Source organism: Leptonotus elevatus, chromosome 6 (assembly GCF_054856555.1).
Source record: "Leptonotus elevatus isolate MCC_2025b chromosome 6, RoL_Lele_1.0, whole genome shotgun sequence".
NCBI classification, from domain to species: Eukaryota; Metazoa; Chordata; class Actinopteri; order Syngnathiformes; family Syngnathidae; genus Leptonotus; species Leptonotus elevatus.
In genome coordinates, this window is record NC_141244.1 from 27,791,288 (window position 1) to 27,817,635 (window position 26,348).

At 50.6% G+C, this 26,348-nt stretch overlaps 3 protein-coding genes and 1 pseudogene across 4 annotated transcripts; 3 read left to right on the forward strand and 1 right to left on the reverse strand.

The window, feature by feature from the left end:
• Positions 1-830: 830 nt before the first annotated feature.
• Positions 831-16,220, forward strand: LOC147173098 (rho guanine nucleotide exchange factor 2-like). Its single transcript, XM_086077370.1, has 22 exons — positions 831-1,047; positions 3,225-3,372; positions 3,483-3,550; positions 5,408-5,471; positions 5,543-5,675; positions 5,756-5,859; positions 5,931-6,074; positions 6,155-6,405; positions 6,470-6,595; positions 7,508-7,625; positions 7,942-8,190; positions 8,269-8,345; positions 8,414-8,586; positions 9,179-9,246; positions 9,312-9,524; positions 9,598-9,675; positions 9,754-9,803; positions 11,427-11,468; positions 11,533-11,583; positions 11,653-11,922; positions 13,648-13,807; positions 15,549-16,220. The coding sequence occupies exons 1-22, from the start codon at positions 991-993 to the stop codon at positions 15,596-15,598; spliced, it is 2,694 nt and encodes an 897-aa protein (XP_085933496.1). The 5' UTR covers positions 831-990; the 3' UTR covers positions 15,599-16,220.
• Positions 16,221-16,323: 103 nt separating this feature from the next.
• On the forward strand, positions 16,324-20,547 carry LOC147173099 (tropomyosin-like). The gene is made up of 9 exons (XM_086077373.1): positions 16,324-16,550; positions 16,982-17,125; positions 17,197-17,330; positions 17,423-17,540; positions 18,895-18,965; positions 19,194-19,269; positions 19,339-19,401; positions 19,983-20,052; positions 20,120-20,547. The coding sequence occupies exons 2-9, from the start codon at positions 16,994-16,996 to the stop codon at positions 20,200-20,202; spliced, it is 747 nt and encodes a 248-aa protein (XP_085933499.1). The 5' UTR covers positions 16,324-16,550; positions 16,982-16,993; the 3' UTR covers positions 20,203-20,547.
• Positions 20,548-21,580: 1,033 nt separating this feature from the next.
• LOC147173100 (phosphomevalonate kinase-like) lies at positions 21,581-23,313 on the reverse strand (annotated as a pseudogene). The gene is made up of 3 exons (XR_015095279.1): positions 23,131-23,313; positions 22,994-23,057; positions 21,581-22,507 (listed from the first exon to the last, which is right to left on the reverse strand). The product of XR_015095279.1 is annotated as a phosphomevalonate kinase-like (transcript).
• Positions 22,984-26,083, forward strand: decr1 (2,4-dienoyl CoA reductase 1, mitochondrial). Its single transcript, XM_086077374.1, is given in 7 exon segments — positions 22,984-23,610; positions 25,054-25,259; positions 25,426-25,483; positions 25,570-25,672; positions 25,674-25,720; positions 25,795-25,857; positions 25,938-26,083. Coding segments are annotated over 7 exon segments (591 nt in total). The 5' UTR covers positions 22,984-23,556; the 3' UTR covers positions 25,998-26,083.
• The last annotated feature ends 265 nt before the right edge of the window (positions 26,084-26,348 follow it).

Sequence of the window (26,348 nt, forward strand, 5' to 3'; positions counted from 1 at the left end):
GAACAAAGATGTGTGATACAAAACTCAGGCAATCCGATGTATATAACTTTACACAAATAGACAATGAAATAAAAGAAAATTATATAGAGAAAGGGAAGAAAAAGGAAACAAATGAACATGAATTACATTCCAAATAAGATAGCCAATTATTGATTGACACATTTGTTATCAATAATTTATAATAAAAATAAAAGGGGTTGAAATCAGATATTGACATACATGAATATGACATTTACGGGCAACTTTGCGTTTTGTCTTTATGTGACCCGATTTTATTTTATTGCTTCATTTAACAAATTGAGATCAAGAGGCAAAACATGGCAAACATTCAACAAACATTAAAAGCAGCAGTCAATTTCCAAGTCATCCATAGCAATCTCACAATAACAATAAAAGAGGAGGGGAAAGGAATTGAAAAACAAAATAAAAAAGAATACAATACATAAACAAATAAATCATTTAAAAAATTGCCACGGGTCTTAAACACCAAAGTGAGAACACAATGTGAGATGTAAATATTCTTCCATTTCCTTACTGGCGTAGCCCGATCAGGCGGAGCTAGCGGCTGCTTCCACGTCGTCAGAAGAATGTGGAGCCAGCCACGTGACCATCGGCCGCATTCCGAATGGCTGTTGAGTGTCACGTGACCACCTGACACGTTGTCATAGCGATGGACCCCGCCCGCACGACTCCGCCCCGCCTTCCGCCACGTCCCGGCGCGCAAAAGCGAACGCCTCCGGAGCCTCGTGGGCGGGCCTTCGCAAAGGCAGCGCCTCAGGGATTGGTCGAAGGCTCCTTCAGCGGCCTGTGTTCCGATTGGACGGTCGCGCGGATGTCGTCTGTCACTCCCGGTCAAGCACCGCCCCTGCGCCCAGACTGCAGACAGCTCGTGGAGCGGGACCCGAACCTGTGCCGGAACCGCCAGAGATCGATCGATCGATTGATTGATTGATTGAGTGATTGAGTGACTGACGTGGACCTTTGGGCGGGATGTCCCGGCTGTTGGAGGGAAGGAACAAGGACAAGATGAAAGAATTAAACGCAAAGGTGAGCCCGCTTGAAAGCAAAAAGAATCAAAGCCATCGTTGATTATTGATTAACGATTAGTAGCCGTCCACAGCTTTAGTTTACAAGCATTATGTCACTTTGGGCCTCTTTTCTTCGGTTCCGCTTTTTTTTTTCCACCCCCCCCCCCCCTTCCCCCCCACACACACACCACTTCTTTATTGTCTCTTCTTTTTCTACCTTATGTTTGAAAAGCCGATATCGATCCGTGATCGATTTTTTCTCCCTCTCTCATCACTTTTGTGTTTGCCACAGCGGCAAGAGTTTTCGTGCGTGTGCGCGTTCGAAGAAAAGCAACTTGGCGGAAATGGAAGCGTTTAAAAAAAAAAAAACCTTGACCGACCTTTTTTCTACCCGGTACGAACGCGCGCGGTGTTGTCGTGTGCGCGTGTGTGTGTGTGTGTTTTCGGTTTGTAGCCGCAGGCGACGTGTTTGCGTGGCTCTTTTGAGCTTGGCGTGCGTGCGTGCGTGCGTGTGTCCGTTACTCGCAGCGTGGCCGCTTTGTCCTGCAGAGGAAACGGGTGGGGGGAGGGGCGCGCCGGCGTGCGCGTGCGCGTCTCCAAACAGGAAGTGAAAATGTACAAGGCGAAATTGTTAACAGCGCTTCATCAAAGACTTACACGTTATTCTATTCATTACGATATCTTAGTCAATAGTCCTGGTTCTTTTTCTTTTTTCTTTTTTAGAAAAAGGGTCAGAGACTGTTTGAATGATTGGGATGGATGAAAATGTGAAATAAGAGTTGATGAAAGACACGACCTCGTCCTCGTGTCTCACATGCAAAGCTCAAAGAAGCCATTTTTAGTGTTGACGAACCTTTGCTGCTATCGACGCGAGTGACGTCACCAAGCCAGACGTCGCAATGGCAACGTGATGCTGCTCATCTTCTTCCTGAGGAGTTTTGGCTCGCAGTCGCAGCGAGTCCTGCGCATGCGCTTATTGGAACCACAGCGCAGGACGATGTCGGTCACGTGACACGAGTTTCATGTTTAACTTGTGTGACGTTTGCATTTCCTCCTCAGGTGTGCGCGCGTTTTCTCTGGCTTCCTCCCGCGTTCAGATCAAATCGATCAGCACCTTCACGAGCCTCCTGACGTGTTAAGTTGATGGGCGAAACAAAATTGTCCAAAAGTTTGAAAAGTTGTTTGCCTGCAAGGCAAATATCGGCTCAAATGCAAACGAAGCAAATGGCGACCCGTTTTTAAGCGCGTTTTACATCGTGACGTCACGGACGGGAACTTCCTCGAGCTCGGTTCAACTTGCTCGTCCTGACGGCATGAGAGGGAAAATGTGTTTGACAAAATGGTGACTTTTGCAAGGCCATTTTCCGCTCCATTTTATTCTGCAGTTTTTTGCATCTTTGAACCTCCGCCAGTTTTTGATTTCCTGTCGTTGAGGTGAGCGCAGTGGACAAAAAAGATGGCCGCGCGCTTCTTCATCTATTTGGAGGCACCTCGGACTTGTTTAGAAGGTCTTGGTGGTCTCGGGTCATCATCATCATCATCTCCATGATCCGCCCGCTTTCTACGCCGGAACACCGAGACTCGAGGTTCGAGGCTCGCATGTTTGTCGGAGCTTTCAACGGATTTTTACATTTATTTGGCCTTGAATGTCAGTTGAAAGGTCTCCTGGTGGGAGTTCGATCCGTTTTGGTCGTCGGTACCGTCAGTCCACGCCATCACGTCACATACGTGCGTGGACGTCGGGGTACGAGGGCTGTTTTTTTTGCCTTTTCTTGCCATTTGCGTTGTCGCACTTGCACGCATAAATGTGCGCAAAAAAGTGGATTGGATTGGATACACGTGCCATGTGATTGGCTGGCGACCAGTCCAGGGTGCGTGCGCCGTCACGCGTGCGTCTTGCCTTTGTGGGCGTGTCTTACGCTGCTGCTCAGGCAGTGTGACTGGAGTCTCATGACACACGCACGCGCGCGCACGCGCGCACACAGTCAGAGTTTTGTCAGCTGATTTGTGAAATGTTTGGTGCATTTCAGAGGGAAAATTATTTGAAAGGCTTCTTTTGATTTGTTGACTTGAGTTGTGAGCAGAAGCGACAAATCAGCTTGTTGACGTTTCTTCTTCTTGTGCGCGAAGGCATGTACGTGGTTGCATGTGAAAGTTTTGATTTTGTGAGGTCACCTCGAGTGTGCGTGTTTGCAGAACAAGGAGAAGGAGCGCGTGAAGGAGCGCGAAAAGGAGGCGCGCTCCAACAAAGGTCACCTGTTCACGACCCTGACGGTCTCGTCCACCACGTTGTGCTCGGCGTGCAACCGAAGCATCACCGCCAAGGAGGCCCTCAGCTGCCCCGGTAACACGCACGACGCAGTTGATGACGTTTGGGCCATGATGGAGCCACCTGTCTCTAATTGACCGTCCGTCTGTCTGTCTGTCTGTGGGCGATGTGCGTGCGTGCGTCAGGCTGCAACGTGACCATTCACAACCGTTGCCGAGACAGTTTGGCAAACTGCGCCAAGATGAAGCAGAAGGTAAGCCGTTGAACAAACTTTGCTGAAAGATTTGACGTCTGTCTCCGCCATTTGGCTTGAGAGAGGACAAGACAGGACAGGACAGGACAGGACACGACAGGACACGACAGGACAGGACACGACACGACAGGACACGACACGACACGACACGACACGACACGACACGACACGACACGACACGACACGACACGACACGACACGACACGACACGACAGGACACGACAGGACACGACAGGACAGGACAGGACAGGACACGACACGACACGACACGACACGACACGACACGACACGACACGACACGACACGACACGACACGACACGACACGACACGACACGACACGACACGACACGACACGACACGACAGGACACGACAGGACAGGACAGGACAGGACAGGACACGACACGACACGACACGACACGACAGGACACGACACGACACGACACGACACGACACGACACGACACGACACGACACGACACGACACGACACGACACGACACGACACGACACGACACGACACGACACGACACGACACGACACGACACGACACGACACGACACGACAGGACAGGACACGACACGACACGACACGACACGACACGACAGGACACGACAGGACACGACAGGACACGACAGGACAGGACACGACACGACAGGACACGACACGACAGGACACGACAGGACACGACAGGACACGACAGGACACGACACAACAGGACAGGACAGGACACGACACGACACGACACGACAGGACACGAGCGGCTGTCCAAACGTCCCGGTTAAAAGACAACCTCGTTGTATCGGTGGCTGGAAGTCAACCTGCACTTTGAGGCCGTTACTTTTTACACCCGTTTTTTTTCTTTCCTCTTATTTTGCTTGCTAGCAAAAAGTGCTGAAGCGACATTAGCACCCGCCAAACGTGAGTCAATTGCAGCAGCACAAATGCAAATGTCCGCCGATCACGTCAACGATGCAAATGGTCAACAATGAACGGAGCCCAGGGTTCGCCAATTGCGGTCCTCGAGGCCCTGAGTCCTGCAGGTTTTAGATGTTTTTGCGCACTAGCACACCTGATTCATACAATGAGCTCGTCAGCATGCCTGATAAGGATCTGACCTTTAGTATCGGGTGTGTATGGAGGACCAAAAGTGCCAACATTGAATCAATGAATACACCATTGAGTGATTAAATAAACGTTTCATTCATTCATTCAATTATCTGCATATCTAAATATATATATATATAAATAATTATTTCTGTATTTATTTATTTCATGGTCCTGCGTTGTAGCGTTTCAGGAATGTATTTTATCCGTCAAACTCGCCCGTTTAAGTTAGTGGGCGGGGCTAAAGCACGATTCGCTCAAATCTTGTCTCGTCGACGACTTCGGCCTGAAGTGGTTACAAACATGGCGGCCGCGGCGATGGATTGTTTTTGCTGACACGAGTGAACGAGGCTTGTTGTTGCGCAAAAACAACATCAAAATAAAAGCGATATTTCTACTATTTGGCTTAAGTACAATTTGGACTTGTAGGCGTTTCCATTGAAGAGTGATTTGCTTCCGAGGCGTCGTTCTCGTAATGTCCCGCCTCCACTCTCGCCAGATCTCGCCAGATCTCGCCAGATCTCGCCAGATCTCGCCGTTCTTGTCGGCGGGTCACGTCACGCTAACGGCTCCTCATGCAACGTCACGACAATAAATAGTTTGCGCGTATGAACACGCGTCCGTCCGTCTGACACGTTCGTCCATCCGAGGCATCCGTTTCACGCGTCTGTCTGTGTGTCCGACCATCTGACCCGTCCGTCTGACGCGTCCGTGTGTCCGTCCGTCTGACGCGTCTGCCTGTGCGCTTGACAGCAACAGAAGCTGGCGATGGCAAGGAACAGTTCGGCCCTTCAGAACGTGGCCCTGCGTGCAAAAAGTGAGTTGAGTCGATTGTGCCGCTTGACGCCGGCAGTCGCGTGTGACGACTTTTGTGGCGTCGCCGTGCAGCCCCGACCACCAAGGAGCGTCCCAGTTCGGCCATCTACCCGTCAGACAGCCTCCGCCAGTCTCTGCTGGGTTCCCGACGGGTCCGCTCGGGCCTCTCGCTCGCCAAGAGCGTCTCCACCAATAATATCGCCGGGTGAGTGGCGAGCGCCGGCCGTCCGTCCGTGTCACACGCGAGCTTCCTGTTACATGGCAGCCATCTGTCCGTCTGTCCAGCGTGAGCGAGGAACCGGTCGGACTCAGGAGGATTCTGTCGCAGTCCACCGAGTCTCTCAACTTTCGGAGCAGGACTCTGTCCATGGAGTCGCTCACGGACGACGGTGCGTATATTCACGCCGCTACCTTTTGGCGGGGGGAGATGAAGAAAGGATGACGGGCGAGGCTTTCCTAGGAGACTGCTGGTGGCGCCCCCTGCTGGAGGAGCTGCAGCTGGAGGGCCGCAGTGTTCAAGCCGACAGCTGGAGTCTGGTGGTGGAGCCCAAATTCCTGCAGACGCTCCACAAAGACCTGATCAAACAGCAAGACGTCATCTACGGTACGCCGGGCTCGCGGAGGCCGCCGAGCGTTCTCGTTGCCATGACGACGGCCAGCGACCTCCCTTTGCTTGCCGCGCAGAGCTGATTCAGACGGAATTCCACCACGTGCGCACGCTGCGCATCATGGAGGGCGTGTATCGGCGCGGCATGCTGGAGGAGGTGATGCTGGAGGCGGGCGTGGTCCACACCGTCTTCCCGTGTCTGGACCAGCTGCTGGAGATCCACACCGCCTTCCTGGCCCAGCTCGTGGCCCGCAGGAAGCGCGGCGCCGCCCAGGGCGGCGACCCCAACTTCATCGTCCCCGACATCGGAGAGCTGCTTCTCGCGCAGGTGAGCACGTCGCGCTCCGGTTTGGGACGAGCGACCAGCAAATGCATTGCGTGCGTGCGTGCAGTTTTCAGGTCCGTGCGCAGACGACATGAAGAAAGTTTACTCTGAGTTTTGCAGTCGTCACCCGAAAGCTGTGAAGCTCTACAAAGATGTTGTGACTCGTGACCGAAGACTGCAGCACTTCGTCCGGGTAAGTGGACCTGAACCGCAACCTTGACCAAAACCCAACTGGGTCAGATTCGCTGACACCGGGTCTGGGTTGGACTCCTCAGACACGAGGGGTCCAATCAAGTCCCGTCTTTAATGGGACCAAAGGCCAAACCTGGACCAGAACCTCAGGCTGGATTAAGACGAGACCTAGTCATTGAGGCTAGACCATTATTGATTGACAAGCGTGGCCTGTGCTGTTGATTGGCACTCGTCCAGGTTTTGGTTAAGGTTGTAACGTGTCATGGAGACCCTTGGTTTCTTTTGGTTCGTCTTGAAAGGCTTCTTTTGTGTTGTGAAGCTTCGCGAAGCTTCGTCGTAAAGGTTTGTGTCATTCCACATGACGAGCCGTTTTGTCAGCAGGCAAGTGAAGGTTAAGATTAAGATGCACCGATTGTCACCTCCACCTGAGTGGGGCGAAATTCATTCTCCGTATTTGGCCCATCCCCTGACGCAGCGGTGAGCAGCAGCAGCAGCCGCGCTCGGGAATCATATGGTGATCTAACCCCCCAATTCCGACCCTGAATGCTGAGTGTCAAGCAGGGCGGCAATGGGTCCCATTTTTATAGTCTTTGGTACGAACCGGCCGGGGATTGAACCCACGACCTCCCAGTCTCAGGGCCGACACTGTACCGCAAGGCCACTGAGCTGGTCCGCCCCCCAAGTGGGTGACACGCCCACCAGACGCATAAATAGGGAGAAACCCGAACTGAAGAAGCCGTTTGTGTGAAATGTCTTGAGCAAACGTTTGCCAATGGGCAGCCCTGGACTTGGCGAGTTAGCTTTAGCCGTTAGCATATGAGTTTCCAAGGTGATTGTTGGAGGTTGAATGAAGAACGCTGACCTGTGCTTGCCTCCCCCCGCCCCGCCCTGCCCCGCCCCGCCCCCCGCTCAGCGCGTCTGCCGTGGTCCTCTGCTGCGGCGTCTGGGCGTCCAGGAGTGCATCCTGCTGGTCACCCAGAGGATCACCAAATATCCGGTTCTCATTCAGAGGATCCTCGACAACACCAAAGGTACGTCACCACCAGCAAATGACGCGAGAAGGTCACGTGGTGGGATGGGCACGCTCGCTGGTGAGTGGGGAAGGTGAGAAAGGGGGCGGGAAAGGTAAGTCCTGGTGCCGGGGGGCGGGAACGCCGGTCCAGGAGAGCCGCTGTCCTGCCTGTTTTGCAAGCCCGGGCCCGATTGGATGAACGGGATCCTCGTCGGGCTGATGAGGCTCCGCCTCCGGGACCGGCGTTCCCTGCCAAAAGACCATCCCGGTCCCGCTTTGCCGACCGCGTTCACGTGCCAAAGACGAGCGCTTACGACGACGTGACCTCCCGCCAGGCAACGAGGAGGAGGCGCGAGCTCTGGGCCGAGCCTTGCTCCTCCTCAAGGAGCTGATCGGCTCGGTGGATAAGGAGGTTCAGGAGCTGGACCGGACCAGGAGGCTGCAGGAAGTCCAAGCTCGGCTGGACCCCCGGGCTCAGGCGCAGGTGCGCGGCGGCGGCGTGTTCCGAGGAGGAGAGCTCGCGCGAAGGAAGCTCCTCCACGAAGGGATGTTCCTTTGGAAGGTGCAAGGCTCCAGGATGAAAGGTACGAGAGCGCCGAGTGAGGGCGGGGGTGGGCGGAGCTAACGCAATCACATCAGCCGTCCTCTTTTTCCACGTCCAGACGTGCACGTCCTGCTAATGTCGGACGTCTTGGTCTTCCTCCAGGAGAAGGACCAGAAGTTCACGTTTGCGTCCTTCGTAAGTTGTTGGCGACCACTCGAAAGCGATCAGTCGCCCGCTGCAGCTGCAATGTGTGTGCGTGACAGGACAAGTCTCCGGTGGTCTCCCTGACCAAGCTGATTGTCCGAGATATAGCCAATCAGGAGCGAGGGATGTACCTGATCAGTGACTCCACCCCCCCGGAGATGTACGAGCTGCACGCCTCTTCCAAAGACGAGCGGCGCACGTGGATGAACGTCATCCAGCAGGCCTCGCTCAGGTACGACCCATCCTTTGGCTCCGCTATCGTACATGTGTGCCGGCCTGGTGAGTGATGTGGGAGGCGGCCAATGGATGTTGTTTGTGGCCACGGCAGCTGCCGTTAATTTTGTCACCAGCAAAGCGTTTGGTCGTTAACCTGTGACTGTGTCGACCCTTGACCCCTGTGACGGGATTACAGTTGGGTCCAGCTAGCGGTGGGAATCCCGGAACTTTTTGCTCGATTTTTAAAACAAAGATTGACTAAAATTATTATTTTTTTAACTCCAATATTTTATAAACCCTAAAAGTTGCTCAATAAAAATATGCTTTAAAATTCCCCCCAAATTAAGAGCTGGATTTTATTTTTTTATTTTTTCTAAATGTTGATGCCAATATTTTCCTTTTTAGTGAAAATGAATATGGGCTCCAAATATCGGTTATCAGTGTCCTTGACTACTACGAATCGGTATCGGCTCTGGAAAAACCATATTGGTCTATCTCTATGCCAAATGGATACAGTGGCTTTTAAAGAGTTTTTAAAAAAAGCCCCCCCCCCCCCCCTACATATTGTACTTCTCGGCTGATATGTGTGTGCGTGTGCGTGTGCGCAGTTGTCCGTCCAGAGAAGAATTCCCTTTAATCGAAACGGAAGACAAAGCGTTGCTGCGTCGACTGAAAGGTAAGCGGCGACCTTGTTGATTTTGTTGAGCGTTGTGGCGCTCACGTGTTTGCGGTCGGGCTCAGCGGACATCTTGCAGAAGGATCGCGAGGTTCTGGAGCTTCTGCAGGAGCGCGTGACTTTGTTCTGCGAGCTGGCGGAGGCCACGGCAGGAGGCGGAGCAGGCGAAGGAGCTCCGCAGACGCCTTCCAGGGCGTCGGACAACAGGAAGCTGTTCCGAGCGGACGCCGCTCACGCTCCTCCCGCCGAGCCGCTGCTCGCCGGCGCCATCTGTGAAGGTGAAGACGCGAGTTGACGCCAAGGTGCAAGTGGCGAAGGACTGAGCGTGTTGTTGTTGTTGTTGATGTGCAGTGGAGAAGGTGAGCCTCCTGCTGGCCGGATGCAGCATCAGCAGAGGCACCGTCGCCAACAGCAAGCAGGAGCTGAGCAGTGAGGAGCCGCCGTCCACGAGAAGCCTCCATCTTCATCTTCGTCATCTTCATCACCCTGTTGTTGTGTTTGCATCAGACGGCGAACCCGTGACACTCGACGCGTGTGTGGAGCTCAACGCTTCAAAGGTAAGTTGAGCTGCTGCCTGACCACCTTTTTGCCTCACATGTGGACTCGGGTCCAACTATCCATCGTTAGTGGATGGGAATCGCCGTCCCGTCAACAATCGTCCCAAATGACGCCATCACCACAGAGCTTCCTTGTTTTGTCCTCTGCCGCCAAACTCGCCCATCAGGAGCTGCGGCAAACTGCTGCTCGCCAACTATTTGGCACCACAGCGAGCCACAAGCTACGAGCTGCGCAGCTGAGCCGACGCGGCGTAACATTCTCCCACGGTGCCCATCAGATGGCAGATTGTCTTGGCTCAATGAGTAATTCACCGTGGCGGCAAATAAGCGTCTTGAAGACGACAAATAAGCGTCTTGATGACGACGGAAACGAAATCCCCAGCAAGAGACGAGAAGCCCGATGCTAATCGCTAATCTAAGCAGCAGGCAAAAAAGTGCAGACAGCATTTTTTTGTCTGCGAGCGGACAGCAGATTGGAGGCGGCCGCGGCTCAGGAAGTCTGAATCCCTGTTTGAATCCCGCTCTCTCATGTATGGTGGTGCCCTTGGGCAAGGCACTTGACACCGATGTGGACTGGTGCCAATGTTTGGTGGCGGTGGGAGGGGTCATGGGCGCACAATGGCAGCCCGTAGGTTGTTTCCTGCCACCAGCGTGTGAGTGCATGAAAAATGATGACTGTATTATTTTTATGATGATGGTTTGCAGGTCAATTCATGAGCCGGAAAAGAACCGTCAGCCAGGATGAGGTGCTTTTCAGGTCACAAGTAATATGTTAGTGGTGGTATGATGTCCTTGTTGGGGGTAGTCAGGTGATCAATGATGATCCGTGGTCGGTTTGGATCAGGCCCCACGGTTTGGATCACACCTGATCCGCGGATTGGTTGGTGGTGGTGGTGGTGGTGGTGTTGGGGTGGGGTGGGGGCGGTTGGTAAACAACAACAATGAGCGCATTCACAGTCCATTCCGACATGTCAAAGAAGCTGAAACAGAACACAAAAGTCTAACTTCACAATAAAGTTGACCGAAAACAGTAATACGTTGACGGCAAAGGAAATAGCCTCAGGAGATTTTTACTTTGAAGTTCGTCGTGGCGTGATGGCTAACTTGACTTCCCTTTTCGACGTTACTTTATTGTGGTTGATTGACATTGTAGTTGCGACCAACATCAACACAACACTATCCCGAACCCATTTTCAATCGCTAATTTAGGACGCTAAGAAATGAATTACGCTATCATTGTATGACAGCAGAAGTCTCCGACGGAAGTGGCTAGCGGCTACCTGTTAGCATGACCAACGACTGTCTGGCTGACGATGACGGCTTACTTTTTTTTTTCAATATTCTGGACCATGGCTACACTACACGGCTATATTAGACATTTGGAATTGATTTTTTATTATGGAAAAAGGGCTTTACAAAATAAAGACAAAGTACTATTTATCTTCTTTATTTTTTTATTTTTTTTGGGGCTGATCCGAAAAAGATCAGTTGAAAAAAAGAAGCGCTTTGGTCACCGTACGGGGTCGTTCGTCCGTTTAGCATTTAGCAGTTGAATGTTTGCTTGAGATGGTGGCGTCCTCGTATGAATAAGAAGTGAGAGCGGCCTCTTGGTTCTTCCTGCAGGACCCAAACGGAAACCAGCTGCAGGTGGTCACGTTGAAGGAGGTGAGAACTTCCGTCCGTCGCGCTTGTCGTGTCGGTGTCCGTGCTAACGGTACGATTTCCACAGGAAGTGCGGGAGCGTCTGGTCAACGTCAGCGCGCAGCTTCACGCTCTACAGGTCAGAGGTCGTTGTCGTCATCATTGCGCGCCGGGTTTCCTTTCCGTTGACTCGTGGCTCCGCCCGCAGGCTGCCGTCATTCGTCAGGATTCGCTGGTGGAGCTGTTTACGAGGACCGGCCCCGCCTCCGGGCCACGCCTCAGCCGCTCGGTGTCGCGGGACACGGGTTTGGACGGCGGCGGCGGCGAGGCAGCGCTGCTTCGCCGCCAAGTGGAGCTTCTACAGGAGGAAGTGAAGCGGCTGCGGGCTCGAGAGGAGGAGCCTGGCAAACAGGAGGCGCAGCCGGCCGCCAGGAGGAGGAGCAACGGAGACCTGAGCGACGTCGCTCAGGGAGACGCGGTAGGGAACGGGCATCTGATCTGAATATTGACCTTTTGCACGTGACGTCACAGTCCTCATGGGAACGCCCCCTCCGGGCCGCCGGATGGCAAGAGAGCCACTTGCCTGTCTTGGAACCGTTGAATCTCGTACAGCTTCAAGTCCTTTATCTAATCGATTATCTCATAAAATGGTCATATGTCGCTGTGCGCTCGGACACGGGAGTGCTTGGAGTTTTTCACCCTGGAGCCAAAGTCATATTCATGAAATGACCGCATAGCTTCTACGATAGTCATTTGTTCCATGCTAGTAAACATCATCATCACAGCGTTTCAATATAGAACGGACTGTCAAAATAGGTCAGTTAGCATGATCAGCAAGTTTGACCTTTGCATTACCAGGTATATTGTCCCCCGGTGTGAGCGTAGCAATCTCGTCCCGGAGACCGCCAGCGACAAGCTTTTGAATCAGCCCCGCTGATTGGAGAAGAGACGGCATTGACGACATCATGATATATATCATAATTTGATTAACTTGGTAAAAGTTGAAAAGGGTGTACCCCGCCTACTGCCCGAAGCCAGCTGGGATAGCGGTTAAGAAAATGGATGGATGGAAAACATCATTTTATTCTAAGTCTAGTTTTAGTCGACCAAAACTGTCAACATTTTAGTCTGTATATTTTTTTATTTTTTTTTGTCAGCAGATTATGTTGAACATTTCGGATGTAAAACTATTTGGCATGAAATTTCCTCTCATCTTTTGGATGAAAAACAACTTGTCACACAATGACAGTACATCAACAAGAGGCTACTATGACTCCATGCTATATGAGCTAGTAAATTAGCCAGCATTAGTTAGCGGTGGGATTAACATCATTGTTGGAACGTTATAGTCGTTGGATTCATGTTACAATAAAACTAGAATTGACATTTTTTAAATTAATTTTTGTACCGTTCACCGCGAATCCACCTCCCGTCCGTCCCATGTGTTTGTGCACGTTGCACTCGTTAGCTGCAGATTTGAAAGAGTGTGTGTCACATGACAGATGAGCAGAGACAAGATTGGACCAAATCAAATGATTTTTGTCTCGTTTTTGTTCATGAACTCAAATGTCCGTCGATTTGAGTCCGGTTTTTACGAAGTACATGTTCGTCTCATCTTCATTCGTCGACGAAAATGCAAACTGATTTAGTCTCAGTTATTGTTTATTAATAAGGGTTTTAGTCCAGTCTAGTCTAGTTTTAGTCTGGTGAAAAATGTGTGTTGACCAAATGATTTTTGTTGAGTTTTCGTTGACCAAATGAACACTACCATCAGACAATACAGCTAAAAACTTGCCAAGTTGTGTTGCTTGACTTGAATTGAGGCAACTCGTTGAGAAAAGATTGTGCTCATACAAGATTGTGCCCCTGGCTGCAGATAGCAGAGCAAAAGAAGAGCATTTCAGAGCAAGATCATTTTAAGGGTATTGATCCTGCCAATCATTGAAGCAGGAAGAGCGCTCCAGTCCAGAACTGAATGTTGGTCTGCGATTTGGCCACAAGAGGGAGATAATTGGCCTTGATGAGACGGTTTCAGTGTTGCATCTTTTCAAAAGGTCCAAATGTGTCACCCTGAGGATGGAGAGATACCGTACCACAGCCTAGCTACAAACGTACGCGCTTGCGTTCCAAACGAAGTGGCCTTTGGACGTTCACATGAACCTTTCCTCACGCGACGTGTGCTTTCTGCTTGCACTTTGAGCAGGCGAGGAGGAGGCGGGGCAGTAGAGAGCTGGAACTCAACCCCCTCGCCCCATTGGCCACTCACGACCCCCTCGACCAATTGGATGGCGTTCAGGAAGCCAACGAGGAGGAAGAAGACCAACAAGCGGTGAAGATTTCTCCACGCTCTGACAGCCCCAGAGGTCAGTAGCCGCTACGCTACGTAGTGCAACGGGCGCAAGCCCAATACAGACAGCACGCTTACCAGAGTCATGTGACTTTACCAACAATGACTTGTGACTTCACTCGGACTTGAGCCCTTTGCCTTGAAAAGACTTGCTTCTTCCACCAAAACAAAAAGATGAAAATGTATGTTAACGACTCGAGTAAGTTCCTCTCGGTGTGTGTACGCGTGCGTGTACGCGTGCGAGCTGGGCTGACACGGCGCCGTCATTCAGACTTGTCAGGGAAGCCGCAAACACGCCGCCTAATCTAAGGCAAACTTTCAAATAAAGCTGACCAAATAATATATAATGACACCAATGCAACAGCCTTGGGGGATTTTGCTTTGAAGTCTGCCTGCATGGTGGCGTGAACGCCAGCTTGACTACTTCCCTTTGACATTTTGGCTTGCATTAGCGATGTTTTTTATTGAAATGACATCTTTTCTACCACCATAATCATAATGCCACCCCGAAAGTATATTAAATACGTAATTTAGGACGCCAAGAAACCGCAAGTTAATTACGCCGTCATTGCACGATATGGTACGAGTCTCTGGCGTTCGTGGCTCGTAGCTAACTGTTAGCGTTAGCATTGGTTGCCTGGCTACCACTGATCTGCCGGCTCCCAACAGCAGTTTGACAGCTGTTGCTTGGCCCGCTTGCTTTGCTTTTCTTCTTCTTTTCAATATTGTGGACCTTTGTAATCCACTCTCCCTGTTTAAACGAAGGGAATGCGCCTTCAATTGCGCTCAGATGTATTTTTCATGATTAAAAATAAATAAGTAGAACTTTGCCTTTATTTATAATTATTTCATAAAACACTAGCTTTAAAAAACATTCAAAATGTCCAATATGGCCATTTGGATTTTAGGAACACAACTTCAAGTGCATCACAGGTGCAATGCAACGTAAGGCAGGATACCTTGTTATTTTATACATGGACCATGTATAAAATAATGATGCATCTTGCCTTATATTGCACTTAAAGTTGTGTTCCTAAATCCTAATGGCCATATTAGACATTTTGAGTTTATATATATTTTGTAAATGGGCAAAAGCATTTTATAAAATAAATGAAGACAAAGTTCTATTGGTCTGATTTTTTTTTTTAAACAATCCGAACCGTGACTTTTGTGATCCGTTACATCACTGGTTGTTTGGGTACAACAACTATGAGGTGGTCAACAAAAAATAAATTGCAGTATGTCCAAGATGAGATCACTGGCAGAGAGGCAACAACGTCCAACTTCGTTCAACATCTGAAGTTGCACAATGAACGGTAAGTAAGCTAATGTCAGTTGTTTATCGTCTAATTATCGTTGCTAGCCGCGTCGTTAATGAGACTGTCAACTCACTGTTAACACATTGCAAACAAAGCAATCTGTTGCACCACGCTGGGTTCACTCCCCGAGTCCCTGACTTCTACTTTGATGGTCACCCGAAATTATATAATCTACGATGTTGTTAAAATGACTCGAAAGGACTTGAAACTCAAAGTGTAGGACTTATGAATCGCTTGAGACTTGTCAGTCTTGACTTGGGACTTGACTCGGGACTTGAGGGCAAATACTTGAGACTTACTTATGACTTGCAAAACAATGACTTACCTCTGGTGGAGAATACAATGTACAGTCTTGTGGTCGTTACTGTTGTCATAACGTTGCGAGCAATTCAATGTAAAAGGATGATGTGATTTATGGCATGACCTCTGTCCTTTCAGACCTGCAGGACATCCCAGAGGAGAGCGAGTGCGGAACTGAACCCAGTTAATGTCGCTCCATGATCTCACTGGCAAAGAGAAGAATCGGCGCACAAATTGTCATTTCCTGCTCCAGGAGGACTTCTCCAAATGATGCTGTGTAACTTGAAACAGGAAGCACATAGGAGTGGGAGTTGCTAGTGACTTTGTGTAATGGTCACTATTAAGGGACTTGACTACACTACCCACAATGCCTTTAGCCAACATCCTCATGACTATTTATTTATTTGTCTTAATGTTTTTGTAGAAAAGACTGAAACTTTAAACCCAACTTTCAGTGGCTGATGAAAACAAAGAGGGAAGCTGTTAGCATGCTAGCTAGTAGGTGACTTCTTCAAAATGGAGGGCAGACGTCCGTCTTGGGGACTTTTTAAGACACTTCCTTCCTGTGTGTCAAGTGACCTGGATGCTCTTCATTCGTTCATGTCAAACGTTTTTTGTTGTTCTCAGGAGAACTTTTTGCTGTCTTTCGTTTTTATAAACGTTTAAAGAACATGTACAGTAATTATGTAAGTTCTTTCTAAATCAACTAAGCTGATTATTACTGCTGCATGCTCCCTTATCCATGTATACATTACGCAGTGTTTCCGAAATACAAACTAGGACAATAAAGGACTACACGTAGCCATTCAATGAATTAAAATGTTTTTTTATTGACAACAAAGTTGGCGAGGGTCATTTTGCGGCGTCACTTCCTGTTAGCAGCAACGCGGAAAAAGGCGGAGTCCAAGTTGGGAGTTGGTTGAATACGGAAGCCGAACCGAGCTGAGCGGGACCAAAGGCAAGAGCACGGCCAGAATCAATCCACGTCTAAACCGGCACACAAGCGACCTGTACACGTTCTCGCTGGAGTTTGAGAGCAAGAGGCGACAAGTTGTTGTCGTTGTTCGTCATTCACATTCCGCCTGCTGCTGCTGTCGACTAGTTAGCCTGCTAGCTGCTAACGTTTGAGGACTCGTCCAGGTAACAAGTGTCGTGTCACACGCACACACGCACACACACCTATTGTTGGATGCTAAGTGGCTAACAGGTTAATGCGGCCGTGAGGGCGGCGGTCCTCTTAAGTTTAACGAGGAGCTAACATGCCGTCACACGCACTTAGCAGCCGCCGTTTGTCGCAGAGTTTGCCCCTTTCTACTGCAAATGAGGGAAATATCGAGCACGGCAACGTGAACGCGCCATGATACGCTCGTGCGGTGACGTCACAAGACTGAACGACACGCCCTGACCCGCCCGAACCTGCTCTGCTGCACCCTGGCCTCAGTGGGAATGTTCGCGATTGTCTTAATGCGTCGTCTTCGTTTGTCACTGTCATCCTCATCCGCCAGGAGACGCTCAGCCTGCTCAGACACCTGTTTGGGCCTAAAGGTAACTTCCTGCTACTTCTTTGCTAGGACAAGAACAAAATGAGCGGAGTGAGCAGCATTGAGGCCGTAAAGAAGAAGATCAAAGTTCTTCAAGGACAAGCGGAAGAAGCTGAAGAACGAGCAGAGGTGCTGCAAAAACAGCTGGAGGAGGAGAAGAGGGTTCGCGAAGAGGTCAACGCACGCACGCACGCACGTGTGACCTTGACCGTCAGTGTGCTGATTGGCTGTCATGTGACGTGCAGGCAGAGGCGGAAGTGGCATCGCTCAGTCGCCGTCTTCAGATGACCGAGGACAACCTGGACCAGACGCACGAGCAGCTCACTTCCGCCATTGGAAAGCTGGACAAGCTGGAGAAGGTGGCCGACGAGAGTGAGAGGTTAGCACGCGCGTGACTGATGGCGATGGCGATGATGATGATGGCGATGATGATGATGGCGATGATGATGATGATGATGATGATGTGTCCAGAGGGATTCGCGTGATTGAGACTCGAGCCATGAAGGATGAGGAGAAGATGGAAATTCTGACAGTTGATCTCAAACAAGCTCAAACCATTGCTGAGGAGGCCGACCGCAAATATGAGGAAGTATGTGTGCGCACGCACACACACACACTTACTAAGGCTGCCAATTATGGTCGAAATTATCAGCAGAATTATTTTGATCAATTCAGATATTCCTTCATGATGTTGCTCATTTTTGACTGGTTGACTTTTCAACAAGCAGTTTGAGTGCAAAATGAATGGATGAGGATTTTGGAATCAATTGTCATGAAAATCGAGCCAATGGACGCTGGCGGGATCGATGCGCAGTTATCTGATGGAACTTGTCATTTGGCGACGGCGAGTCCAAACAAGCACTCGCCTTCCTCATCTGCAGCTTTTACTGCACTTTCTTGTCTGGCCTTGACCAGCTTCAAGTAGTCCGGCACAGTGCCGCGTTTCCGGCGTAAGATATTTGCGGTGAAGGCCCCCCCCCCCCCCCCCTCTGTTTTTACGCCCCATCAGCCTCTGTGCGAATGATGCGTCCGACTTTGGAATGAATCAAACGCGCCATTTTGTTTGCATGGGAACTGTTTGCGTGCGTTTTTAAAATGTTTATGACAGTTCCAGACGTGACCAATGTGGCAGTTGTTGTTGTGGCTTTAGTTTTCTGCTAATGACGCAGTTTGGAGCATGAGATGCAAAAAAAAAGGCTAGCCAGCGACGAGGTGCAATCGCACGCTAACTTTCCAAAGATTTTGTGATCTGGCAGTTTTTCCCCGCGCGTGCGGCAGTCTCGTTATCTGTCCGCGCCCAGCGAGTCTATTTGCTTCCGCCACGTCGAGCACGTCGAGCGCGGCGTGCGTGCGTGCGTGCGTGCGTGCGCCCTGATTTCAATGCAAACGTGGGAGGCCGCTCGGCTTGGCTGGCTCTGGGCATGATTCCATCCCATAATTGCTCCAAGGCCCCTTTTCTCGCTGCGCTTGTCTCCCCAAATGGCAAAGGAAAGGAAAACTCCTCCCATGTGCCAAGTTGTTCTGCTCTTTTGGTGGAAGGAGAACGGAACCCTAAGAGACCCGAGTGGCCACAAGATACTGCGCATCAGTGCCGTCTAGTGGCTGCTTGGGGCTCTACATGAGTCTGGCTTCCGTCCATCCTGTCCAGCAGGGGTGGCCAAGTTGGGTCCCGCAGAGCCCCTATCCAGCCTGTTACCAAGTCTCCCTCCTTCAGCGCAGCTGAATGTAATCATCAGCTCATCAGCAAGCGTTGCAGAAGCCTGATAACGATCCTGATCATGAATCAGGTGTGCTAGTGGAGAGGAACACGTCAAACCGGCTGGATAGGGGCTCTCCGGGACCCAACGCGGCCACCCCTGCTGTCCAGCTCGAAGCTGTTTTGTGCTTTCCAATGCGGAGGTTGTGTTGCACGTTTGTCAGCTGAGCAGATGTTTGATTGACAGGTGGCTCGCAAGCTGGTGATGGGGGAGCAGGAACTGGAGCGCGCCGAAGCCCGAGCTGAGCTAGCTGAAAGGTTTTACACACGCACACACGTACACACACGCACGCGCTAGCAATGGATGCCACGTGGCTAACGGTAGCGCTCGCTGCGGTTGGGCCAATGGTGAAGCGATGGCGAGTCACCTGAAGCCCCGCCTTGTGTCAGTCTGACGGCCCGTAGACCGCTGACCTCCCGCTTGTCCTTTATCATTTTGAACTCTGCACTTTTGCCCACTTTGACCCTATGACCTTGACCCCGCAGCAAAGGTCGCACCTTGGAGGAGGAGTTGAAAAGTCTGTTGGCCAGTTCCAAAAGTTTTGAGTCTCAGGCGGAGAAGGTGAGAGGGGGAGGGCCTCGGTCCGTGTGCCAGCTTGAGCGTGTCCCATCTTGCCGTCTTGTCTTGTAGTTCTCGGTGAACGAGGAGCGCTGCGAGCTGGAGTTAGGCAGCCTCAGGACTAAGCTGATGGAGGTGAGACGCACGCCAAGGTGCAAAATGGCCGCCAGCGCACCTGACAATTTGCAAATGCCGACCGACCGGCCGCCAACGCGCGTTTTTGCTTGTGATGCATCCGGGCACTTTTATTCTCTGACGGCGAATCTGTGCAATGTCATGCAGTACCTGCATTTGATCTGTAGTTGGCGTTAAGGCACTTTGAGTAGCTTGTTGTGAAAGTGCAATACAAAAGAAAGGCCATTGACACACTTGTTATAAAAGATATCTTTTTATTTTTATTCAAAAAAAGTGACAGACTCAATTAAAATGACGCATTTTAGATCCAAACGTAAACGAATGCAAACTCACTCAATTAAAAAACAAAAGACAAATGCTAACTGTAATGAAAATCACTTGGCAAACTATTCCATCCTGATGGCCGGTCCAAGTGACGCCAGCAAACCCGCGCGCGCGCCCTTCATGAATAGATTGCACCAAAGCACTACTTGAGTCAAATGTCAATTTGTGAGGAGCGGCGGTTTGCCTGTAAATGCAACCCATGAAAGCCCGCAACGCCACTTCCTGTTGACGTCACATGACATCCCCGTCCCGTCCAGGCGGAGAACCGGGCGGATAGTGCCGAGCGTGTGGTGGCCAAGCTGGAGAGAACCGTGGACGGGCTAGAAGGTGCGGCGCCCCCGTCAGACGGCCCCGTGACGTGACGTGACGCTGACCCGTGTTTGCCTGTTTGCAGAATCGCTGGCGAGGGCCGAGGCGGCCAACGTGGAGCTCCACGCTACGCTCAACCAGACCATGGAGGAGCTCAACGCCTGCTGAACATTGCGCAACCTTTCACCTTCTTTCGTGGGATCAATAATCAAACGCGCGCTTGATTTGTTTGTTGCTCACTTTGTGGGCACGTGCTTGGAAGGGAACAGCCAATTGCATTTTTCTGCCAAACCTGCGGGGCCAATTAGAGGCCAGCCGTGCCTCCGCGTTGGGCGGCGGCCGTCGCTCGTTTTATGCCGTGATGATGTCGTTGCGTGACATCATCACGGCATAAAGCCAAGGGGCCAATCGGAGGTCAGAGACCTGCCGACCTGATCAATTAAGTGTCACGTGGTCTTATGCTGTGATGATGTCATCACAGCTTTGTTTTCTAAAATAAATGCACCAAGTTGATTTGTTTCATGTCTTGATGAATAATTGGCGGCGAGAGGAACACGTGATTTCTCGCGTTGCAGTTTAGTGATGATCTTATCACAATGTTTACCACATCAACACAAGCGAGCTTGCACCCGTGTCGAGGCGCGAGGGCAAGCGGAACGCGCAGCGCCAAACGTGTTGAGCCAAAAGTTTGTCCCCGCGACAATTTGCCAGCTGACAATCCTCCAAATGAGGGCGCACGCCCCTGCCATGCCATTGGTTACGTCCATCAGGCATAGTTGAAGGACTCAAACCGGCCAACGTGGGGAAAAAAAAAATCACTATAGCAGAAGCAACAAAAGAGAAACGCATCTTTAACGCGGACTCGTGATGCGCCGAGTGTTCAGGCCGCGTCTCGAGACAAATGAAGGCCCGATTGGGAGCGGGTGTCCTTTCCAAGAAAACCACGTTGCTCTCTAAGTGCAAATCATTTCCGTTCTACGGCAAGCTACGTTAAACTAAACAAATGCTACGCCAGGGATGGCAAGATCCGGTCCTCGAGGGCCCGAGTCCTGCAGGTTTTGGAGGTTTCGCACTTCCGACACAAGGTGATTCCAATCAACGGGATCGTCATCGGGCTTATTCAGAGCTTGCTGATGAGCTGATCATATACATCAGCTGTGTTGGAGAAGGGCAACATGCAAAACCTGCAGGACTCCGGCCCTCGATGCCCACCTCTGCTCTAAAACCTGCAAGACGCCAGTCCTCAAGGACCGCAGTTTGCCATCCGTGTTATGCTAACAAATCAGTAACCCTGGAAATTGATGTCAAGATGTTTAGAAACACGATTCAAGATGTTTAGAAACACGATTCCAACGGGCTAAGCAGGCGTGTACGGGAAGAGCAACTTCATGTGACAAGTTGGACGGAAGGACCTCAATGGGAGGACAAACCGCCACATTGTGTTGAACCTGAAGAGGGCGCCGCACGCACACTTTTGCCCCAAATTCAAGCTTCCAACAAACATGCACAAAAATGTCAAAATAATGAGCAGAACATGTAGACAGCATTAGGAGACAACCATTTAGTTTATCAGCAAAAAAAAGACGTCAAAAGTCTTGATTTGCTCTCGAAGTTTCATTTTCAAATGGCAGATCAAGTCTTACATTTCAACTTTCCTTAAAAGGTAGGAAAACCTGGTAGATATTAATCACACCAAATGTAGCATTCTTTTTAATTGAATGTATCTCAATGTTTTTTTGTAAGTACACCTGGACACAGGTGCGAATTCTCCTTCTGCCCCCAATTTGAGGAGGACAGCTTTTGTGACGTGAAGACAATTTGATTTCAAAGATTTGAAAATACACTCAAGCACTTCGAGCCTGAGGCCAATCTCGGATGAATAAAGTGCAAACATTGGAATGTTTGTGTGGGGGAAGAAAAGATCCTCCTGGGTGGTCCAAAGTTCCTCCTGGGTGGTCCAATTTGGAAAGGTTGAATGGCCAGGTAACTGCGGCACGCAGCTCGCGATGGTCCAATGGAAGTTCACCCCGTTGTCAAACCCGCACTCGGATTCTGCGTCGTCCACGCCTGACGCGCACACACCAAAATGGAGGTCAGAGGTCAGCGGGCAGGCACGAAACGGGCAACTGGCCAGTCGTACCCGGGGTGAAGATCCACCCCCTCCGCCTGCGCGTTTCTTCTCGACTTTCCACGCGGATGCAGCGAGTCTGCAGAGGAAACTGGGCCCTAAACCAGCGAAGGTCCGACATCCGCCGCGCGCTGCTCACCACCTGAGCCATCACTTACGGCTACGCCAGAGCGGAGTGACATAACCAAACGGGTTGGCGGGTTGGCGCGTCGCCCTGGTGGGCAGGCGGCAGAAGAATCCGGCATCTCGCCGTCTCCGAGCTTCGCCCCGGCTGAACATGTCGGCCCGGTAGATCTCCTTGTAAGCGCCGGAAGCCGCCAGCTGCTCCGCGTCCAGGCCGCGTTCCTGCACAGCACATGTGACAGCATGACGACAACATGAGCGCGTGCGCGCGTGCGTGAACCCGTCATGTTGGAAGGGAACGCTGAAGTACGTGCACCAGCGAGCTTCTTAATTGCATCTTGCCGCCTCTGTCCATTTTTTAAAAACTCACCTCAACACCTATTTTTTATTCTTTGGCTTTTCACTCTGCATTGGTTTAGCGGTTTAACCTATTTGCTGTCCTTATGTGATTCATTTATTGTTATACTTTGTTTGTATATGTCCAATGTTGACTTAATGTCCAACATGTGATGCTGCAGCTATTCGACTATACATTACTAACCCAAATATTTACATACAAATCCAACAGTACGCATAATGGTGGTCTGGATGGATATTTTTCCAGTAGGGATTTTTTGATTATTATTGAAACGTGGGCGTGTTTACAGTCATTTCTTCCTCTTGTTCACTTAGCCCATGACTGAGCTGAGCGTGAGTGACGTCACTGACCTGAGCGGAGGCTTGTTTGAGGGGCGCAGCTTAAAGACGTACGACGCCGCAGACGTCTTCCAAACTGCAGCACAACAACACATCGATCGATGAGCTTCTCGATACGTAATCGATAGCGGGCGCGCGGTGAACTTTACCGAACGAGGATGACATCGGTGACGTAATCTTTGCCCGACTTCCGTTTGCCGCTGAAAATCGAAATGAGTTTTGGTTCCGAATAGGTACTTTCCATCGCAGCAGATGAAGTTAGTTCGATGGCTGAGCAGATTCTGCTTCACGTCCGACTTTCGGAAAGGTGACGGAAGCCACCGGAAACACTTCAAAATAAGAGCTTTGCCGTGGCGGGCGGGCACATAGCGTTTGAGTGGATCGCGCAACTCAGCGGAGACAAATGCAGGCCTGGCAACTTTCTTTATCAAGTTGACTTTCTTTCCTCTTCCACTCCATGATTTGCCCATTATGGATTTTTTTCTTCTTCTTTCGCCTACGCTTTCTTTTGAAAACGTGCGCTCTGCTTACGTACTTTGTCCGGGTCAAAGTTGGGCAACTAAATTGTCGTCAACATGGCGTCCTTGGTTATTCGTCTTCGGCGCAAAACTTTTCAAACTTTTGTGGCGGTGAGTCACCTTCCATGGAACACGATTTGATATGTTCTATCTTTTGTAATAAATAACAAAGTTGGCGACTTTTTACATGTCAGTTCAATGTTTGACCTTTCACCCACTTTAGATGTTCACTTTCACTCACTATCATTTGAGTGTTTTTGCGGCCAGGTTCGAAGACGCCTGCCCCCGTTTAGTATTTGTGAGCTCGAGCATGACCGACTCATGTTGGCGGTGAAAGCGCGGACTTGTATGGGAATGGACTTTTGGCAGTCGAGTGAAGCCAGAGGGCAGCCATCTTACGTTGCCTACACTCAGTGCGTGATTGACGCCAGCTTCTCCGTATGAAGTAAAGCACGTGTGTCAAGATCCGGTCCTCGAGGGCCTGAGTCCTGCATGTTGTGGAGGTTTCTCTATTCCAAAGCACCTGATTCAATGATCAGGATAATGGGCTCTTTGCATAAGTCCACTACTTCCTGAACTCGGTACCACTCTTTCATGATTGGACAAACTGATGAATCCAGGTGCGCCTGGCCTCCGTAACCACAACAACAATGGCCAGACACACCTGGATTCATCAATTTGTCCGATGATGAAAGACAAATAAAGGGGTGGTATTGAGTTCAGGAAGTAGTGGATTTGTGCAAAGAGCCCGTTATCAGGCTCCTTGCTGATGAGCTTACATATGAATCAGCTGTGTTGAACGTGGGAAATCTCAAAAAGGTGCAGGACTTGGGCCCCCGAGGACCGGACTTTGTAAGGCGAGCCTCTGGAAAGAACCAACGTCACTGTCTGCATCAACCAATCAGAGTTTATGAAGTCACACAGAGGTTACAGTTTATTCACAGATGTTATAGTCAAATATAGAAAGAACTTTTTGTCTTCTTCATATTCCCTTTTGAACATGTAAAGTGGGCTTAATGGAGGACCATTTATAAGCGTTCTCTCATTTAAATTCATTTTTCTACAGTATTTCCTGTTATTTAGTGACAGAAGGTGCGTTTGCAGTTTGTCAGTGGAAAATATGACAACACGTTCACAATTTTCAAGCCGACATGCTATTTATTTACCATCATTTGGATAGCACGCGACGTAAAGGTCGCAATCGTCCGTTCATGTGGCTGAAGGGCGGAGCGACCCCGGCCGGGCAGGCTGCCAGCCAATGAAAGGCCTCGTGGAGAAGAGTGATGTCATACAGCGTCATGGTGGGGGTTGTTGTTTTTTGCAATTTTGAAAATGCAGAGAAAATAAGTGTATGGTCTGATGAAATAACAGCAAAATGGAAATAATCAACAAATAAAGAAAAAAGCCAAAAGTCAGAAATAATCAATACAGTGAGTTTGTTATGAGGACCAAAGAATGGAATGGTCGCCAGGCACGGCCGACCCGTTGTTGGGTTGGGATGCAAAAGTCCGTTTGTTTACAACCTCGTCGCTCAAACGTTTCCACGTTTGTCAGTCGCCGTGTTTCCACAGCTCGCCGGCCGCCGCTCAGCAGCCGCCCCTTCCGCAATCGCGCTTCTTCCCGCCGCTGGAGGCGGCCATGCTGCCGGCCGGAGCCTTTCGGGGCCGCGTGGCCTTCATCACGGGAGGCGGGACCGGACTGGGACGCGCCATTACCGCCACCCTCTCCCAGCTGGGGGCGCAGTGCGTCATCGCTAGCAGGTCAGACGCTCGCCACAATTAGCCTTATCCAGTCCAGGGCCGCTTCGAGGTCCGCCAAGGAGTTGAGGTCCAGATTGTAACGCCAAGTGCGGGTTCGCTAGGGAGTCCCGACGCACGTGCGGCGTGGGTGCGAGAGCGAGACTGACGCCGAGTGTTTGTGCTACAGGAAGTTGGAGGTCCTGCAGCAGACGGCGGACGAGATCAGTGCTCAGACTGGAAACAAGGTGAAGGGTCAAAGAAGAGGCCAAAGACGTTCGTTGCTGTTCTGAGGCCGCCCGCCTGATTGTTGCCGTCTTGATTGCCGTTTCAGGTCCATGCGCTCCAGCTTGATGTCAGAGATCCTCAGGCCGTCACGCGCTGCGTGGAACAGATGGAAAGTCTGACAGGCTTGCCTGATGTAAGAGCGTCGCAACTTGGCGTCGTACGTGTGCAGCGACTACGCCAGCTGGATGTCGGGAGCCGTGAGTGCGCTCCGCCGATCCTGGCCGGCCCCCCGTTTGGGGCCACTTGAAGACGCGTGCTTGTTTGCGTTCAGGTGATTCGCTTTGACGGCGGCGAGTACGTGATGATGGCGGGAGAATTCAATGAGCTGCGCAAGGTTGGACTTTTTCCTCTTTTTCTGCTCTGGGCTTTCTTTGCGTGAGCTTTGCTTGCTCTTGTGCCCGCCCGCCCGCTCAGGTGACGGCCGATCAATGGAAGCTGATGGAAAAGATGATCAGGAGCACCAAAGGATCCTAAAGACCCGCCCACTCCGTCAGGATGTCATCAAATTGAGCCCTTGCAACTCACTCAACATAATAAACAAAGGCAAGACGTGTGAAGTACCTTTTTTGTCTGCTGGTATCCTTCGCTCCAAAACTTTATTGTCACTGGCACAGGAACAATGAAAATCAGTTTGGCGGGCGTTTCGGTCCGCAGCGTTGAATTCTGAAAAGCACGTTTGCTTACGTTCGGTCCGCATCGTGACAAATCTTGGATGAGACCATCTTCCATAATAAGAAGTTTCCTGAATCCTGCAACGCTTGCACTAAACCAGGGGTGTCCAAACTGGGTCCTGCAGGTTTTGGATCTTTCCCTGCTCCAACGCAC

What these genes read in the sequence shown, in the direction of transcription:
- LOC147173098 (XM_086077370.1), top strand. Translation starts at nt 991, where the DNA reads ATGTCCCGGCTGTTGGAGGGAAGGAACAAGGACAAGATGAAAGAATTA. An exon ending in ATCCAGCAGGCCTCGCTCAG is followed by an intron (nt 8,587 to 9,178) that starts GTACGACCCATC and finishes GCGTGTGCGCAG; the next exon opens with TTGTCCGTCCAGAGAAGAAT. An exon ending in ACGTCGCTCAGGGAGACGCG is followed by an intron (nt 11,923 to 13,647) that starts GTAGGGAACGGG and finishes CACTTTGAGCAG; the next exon opens with GCGAGGAGGAGGCGGGGCAG.
- LOC147173099 (XM_086077373.1), top strand. Translation starts at nt 16,994, where the DNA reads ATGAGCGGAGTGAGCAGCATTGAGGCCGTAAAGAAGAAGATCAAAGTT. An exon ending in CCGACCGCAAATATGAGGAA is followed by an intron (nt 17,541 to 18,894) that starts GTATGTGTGCGC and finishes TTTGATTGACAG; the next exon opens with GTGGCTCGCAAGCTGGTGAT. An exon ending in TTGAGTCTCAGGCGGAGAAG is followed by an intron (nt 19,270 to 19,338) that starts GTGAGAGGGGGA and finishes CTTGTCTTGTAG; the next exon opens with TTCTCGGTGAACGAGGAGCG.